The sequence below is a fragment of the Lagopus leucura genome, unplaced genomic scaffold, assembly GCF_019238085.1.
Source record: "Lagopus leucura isolate 7727_CA_CO unplaced genomic scaffold, USGS_WTPT01 35202-0_obj-0_obj, whole genome shotgun sequence".
Classification (NCBI taxonomy): domain Eukaryota; kingdom Metazoa; phylum Chordata; class Aves; order Galliformes; family Phasianidae; genus Lagopus; species Lagopus leucura.
Window position 1 is genome coordinate 1 of NW_024966250.1, and position 3,216 is coordinate 3,216.

The window sequence follows — 3,216 nt, forward strand, 5'->3', positions numbered from 1 at the left end:
CACCACCATCTTGTGCTCCTGGGTCCATATGGTCACCACCATCTTGTGCTCCTTCTGGGTCCATGTGGTCACCACCATCTTGTGCTCCTGGGTCCATGTGGACACCACCATCTTGTGCTCCTGGGTCCATATGGTCACCACCATCTTGTGCTCCTTCTGGGTCCATGTGGTCACCACCATCTTGTGCTCCTGGGTCCATGTGGACACCACCACCACCACCACCACCTCTTGCTCCTTCTGCGTCCCCCTCCACCTCCTCCTCCTTGAGGACCATCTCCCGCTCCTCCTCCCTCCAGGCACCGCTGCCCACGCAGCTCCTCCAGCAGAACCCATCCATCCCAGCGCTGAAGAAGAAGAGGAGGAGGAGGATCCCCTGCCCACACTGGAAGAGGTGGCCCGCCGGACCAACACCATTTACCAGGAGCTCCCCGGTGAGACCCCGCGGCCCCGGGAGCCCTCCCTGCTCCCCCGCATCCCTCAGGCCGTGCTGATTGACACCTCCATCCCCAGCATCCAGCAGTGACCAGGACGGAGCCGAGCTCGCTGAGCCAACTCCATACCTGGACGTGCAGCGCCCGCCCTATGAGCCCCCCACACCTCCGGCACCCGTGGAGCCCCTCTACAGCTTGGGGCCGGATGGGAAGCCACGAGGTGAGGCTGCAGCCACGTTTCCACCTCCAATCCCACGTCTCCCCACTCCTAACCTCTCCATATTCTTCACAGAGACCCCCAGGGAGGTGCTGGACGCGCTCTCTGAGTTGGGCTACAGCTCCTTTCGGCCCGGCCAGGAGGTGGCCATCATGAGGATCCTCTCAGGTGCGTTTTCTTCCCGCTCCGTCCCTCTTGCCACGTCCCCTCCGTTCCCCCAACCCTCGTCGCCGTCCGCAGGGCTCTCCACGTTGGTCGTGCTCCCCACGGGGATGGGGAAATCGCTGTGCTATCAGCTGCCTGCCTTCCTGTACCACAAACGCTCGCGGAGCATCGCGCTGGTGGTTTCCCCGTTGGTGTCGCTGATGGATGACCAGGTACCTCCACACCTCCACCCCGCCGCTCCATCGCAACGGGAGGCAGCTCCGTTCTGAAGAGGGAGGAGTCCAACCCCAACCCCACCGCGGCCCTAAATGGAAGCGTAGAATCATTTGGGTTGGAGAAGACCTCCAGGATTGCCAAACCAACCCCACCATGACCCTAAATAGAATCCTTAGGGTTGGAGAAGAGCTCCAGGATTGCCAAACCAACCCCACCATGACCCTAAATAGAATCCTTAGGGTTGGAGAAGAGCTCCAAGATCCCCAGTCAAACCCCACCATGATCCTAAATAGAATCCTTAGGGTTGGAGAAGGCCTCCAAGATCCCCAACCCCATTGCGTTCCTAAATAGAAAGACAGAATCCTTATGGTTGGAGAAGATCTCTGAGATCCCCAACCCCACCATGACCCTAAATAGAATCCTTAGGGTTGGAGAAGAACCCCAGGATCCCCAGCCCACCCCTACTGTGTCCCTATGTAGAACCATACGATTATTAGGGTTGGAGAAGACCTCCAAGACCCCCAGTTGAACCCCAGCATGATCCTAAATAGAATCCTTAGGGTTGGAGAAGGCCTCCAGCATCCCCAGTCAAACCCCACCATGATCATAAATAGAATCCTTAGGGTTGGAGAAGGCCTCCAAGATCCCAAATCCAACAATTCTATGACCCTAAATAGAATCCATAGGGTTGGAGAAGATCTCCAAGATCTCCACCCCACCGTGACCATAAATAGAATTATTAGGATAGGAGAAAACCTCCAAGGTCCCCAATTCAACCCCACAACAACCATAACTGGAATCAGTAGGACAGGAGAAGACCTTTGAGGTGCCAACCCCACCATGACCCTAAATACAGTCCTTAGGGTTGTAGATGACCTCCAGGATCACCATCCCCATCGCGTTCCTAAATAGAAGCACAGAATCCTTACGGATATCCCAAATGGAATCAGTAGGGTTGGGGAAGACCTCCAAGATCCACCATGATCCTAAATAGGATCGTTAGGGTTGGAGGAGGCCTTCAAGGTCCCAAACACATCCCCGCTGTGTCCCTACATAGGACCATAGGATCTGTAAGGTTGCAGAAGATCCCAGAGATCCCCAACTCACCATGACCCTAAATACAATCCTTAAGGTTGGAGAAGGTCTCCAAGATCCCCACCCCATCCCCTCCATGACCCTAAATGGAGTCAGTAGGGTTAGAGAAGACCATTAAGATCTGCAGTCCAGCACCATCACAACCCTAAATACAGTCCTTAGGGTTGGAGAAGACCTCCAAGATCCACCATGATCCTAAATAGGATCGTTAGGGTTGGAGGAGGCCTTCAAGGCCCCAAACACATCCCTGCTGTGTCCCTACATAGGACCATAGGATCCTTAAGGTTGCAGAAGGTCTCCGAGATCCCAAACCCACCATGACCCTAAATAGAATCCCTGGAGTAGGAGAAGACCTCCAAGATCCCCAACCCAACCCCACCATGACCCTAAATAGAGTCAGTAGGGTTGGAGAAGACCATTAAGATCCGCAATCGAGCACCATCACAACCCTAAATAGAATCCTTAGGGTCGGAGTACACCTCTGAGATCCCCAGCTCAACCCCACCGTGACCCTAAATAGAGTCAGTAGGGTTGGGGAAGACCTCCAAGATCCACGGTGATCCTAAATAGGATCATTAGGGTTGAAGGAGGCCTTCAAGGTCCCAAACACATCCCCGCTGTGTCCCTACATAGGACCACAGGATCCGTAAGGTTGCAGAAGATCTCTGAGATCCCCAACCCACCATGACCTGAAATAGAATCCCTGGAGTAGGAGAAGACCTCCAAGATCCCCAACCCCACCACGACCCTAAATAGAACCGTACAATCCTTAGGGTTGGAGAAGACCTCCAAAATCCCCAACTCAACCCTTCCATGACCCTAAATGGAGTCAGTAGGGTTGGAGAAGACCTCCAAGATCCCTCCTCACCCCCATCCTCATCTTCCTCCTCCTCTTCTCACCATCCTCCTCTTCATCCTCTTCTCACCTTCCTCCTCCTCATCCTCCTCTTCTCATTGTCATTCTCCTCACCATCCTCTTCATCCTCCTTTTCTCGCTGCCATTCTCCTCCTCTTCTCACCTCCTCTTTTCACATCATCCTCACCTTCCTCTCACCATCTTCCTCATCATCCTCGTCCTCCTCTCACCATCTT

At 54.3% G+C, this 3,216-nt stretch overlaps 1 protein-coding gene across 1 annotated transcript in view; it reads left to right on the forward strand.

Moving 5' to 3' along the window:
- Positions 1-28: 28 nt before the first annotated feature.
- The window catches only part of RECQL4 (RecQ like helicase 4), a gene marked incomplete at its 3' end in the record, with an annotated part of 11,851 nt that continues 8,663 nt past the window's right edge, over positions 29-3,216 (forward strand). The window contains exons 1-4 of the mRNA XM_042893043.1: positions 29-431; positions 511-651; positions 724-816; positions 889-1,025. Of these exons, the coding sequence (XP_042748977.1) occupies positions 29-431; positions 511-651; positions 724-816; positions 889-1,025 (774 nt within the window). The remainder of the gene's footprint in view (positions 432-510; positions 652-723; positions 817-888; positions 1,026-3,216) is intronic.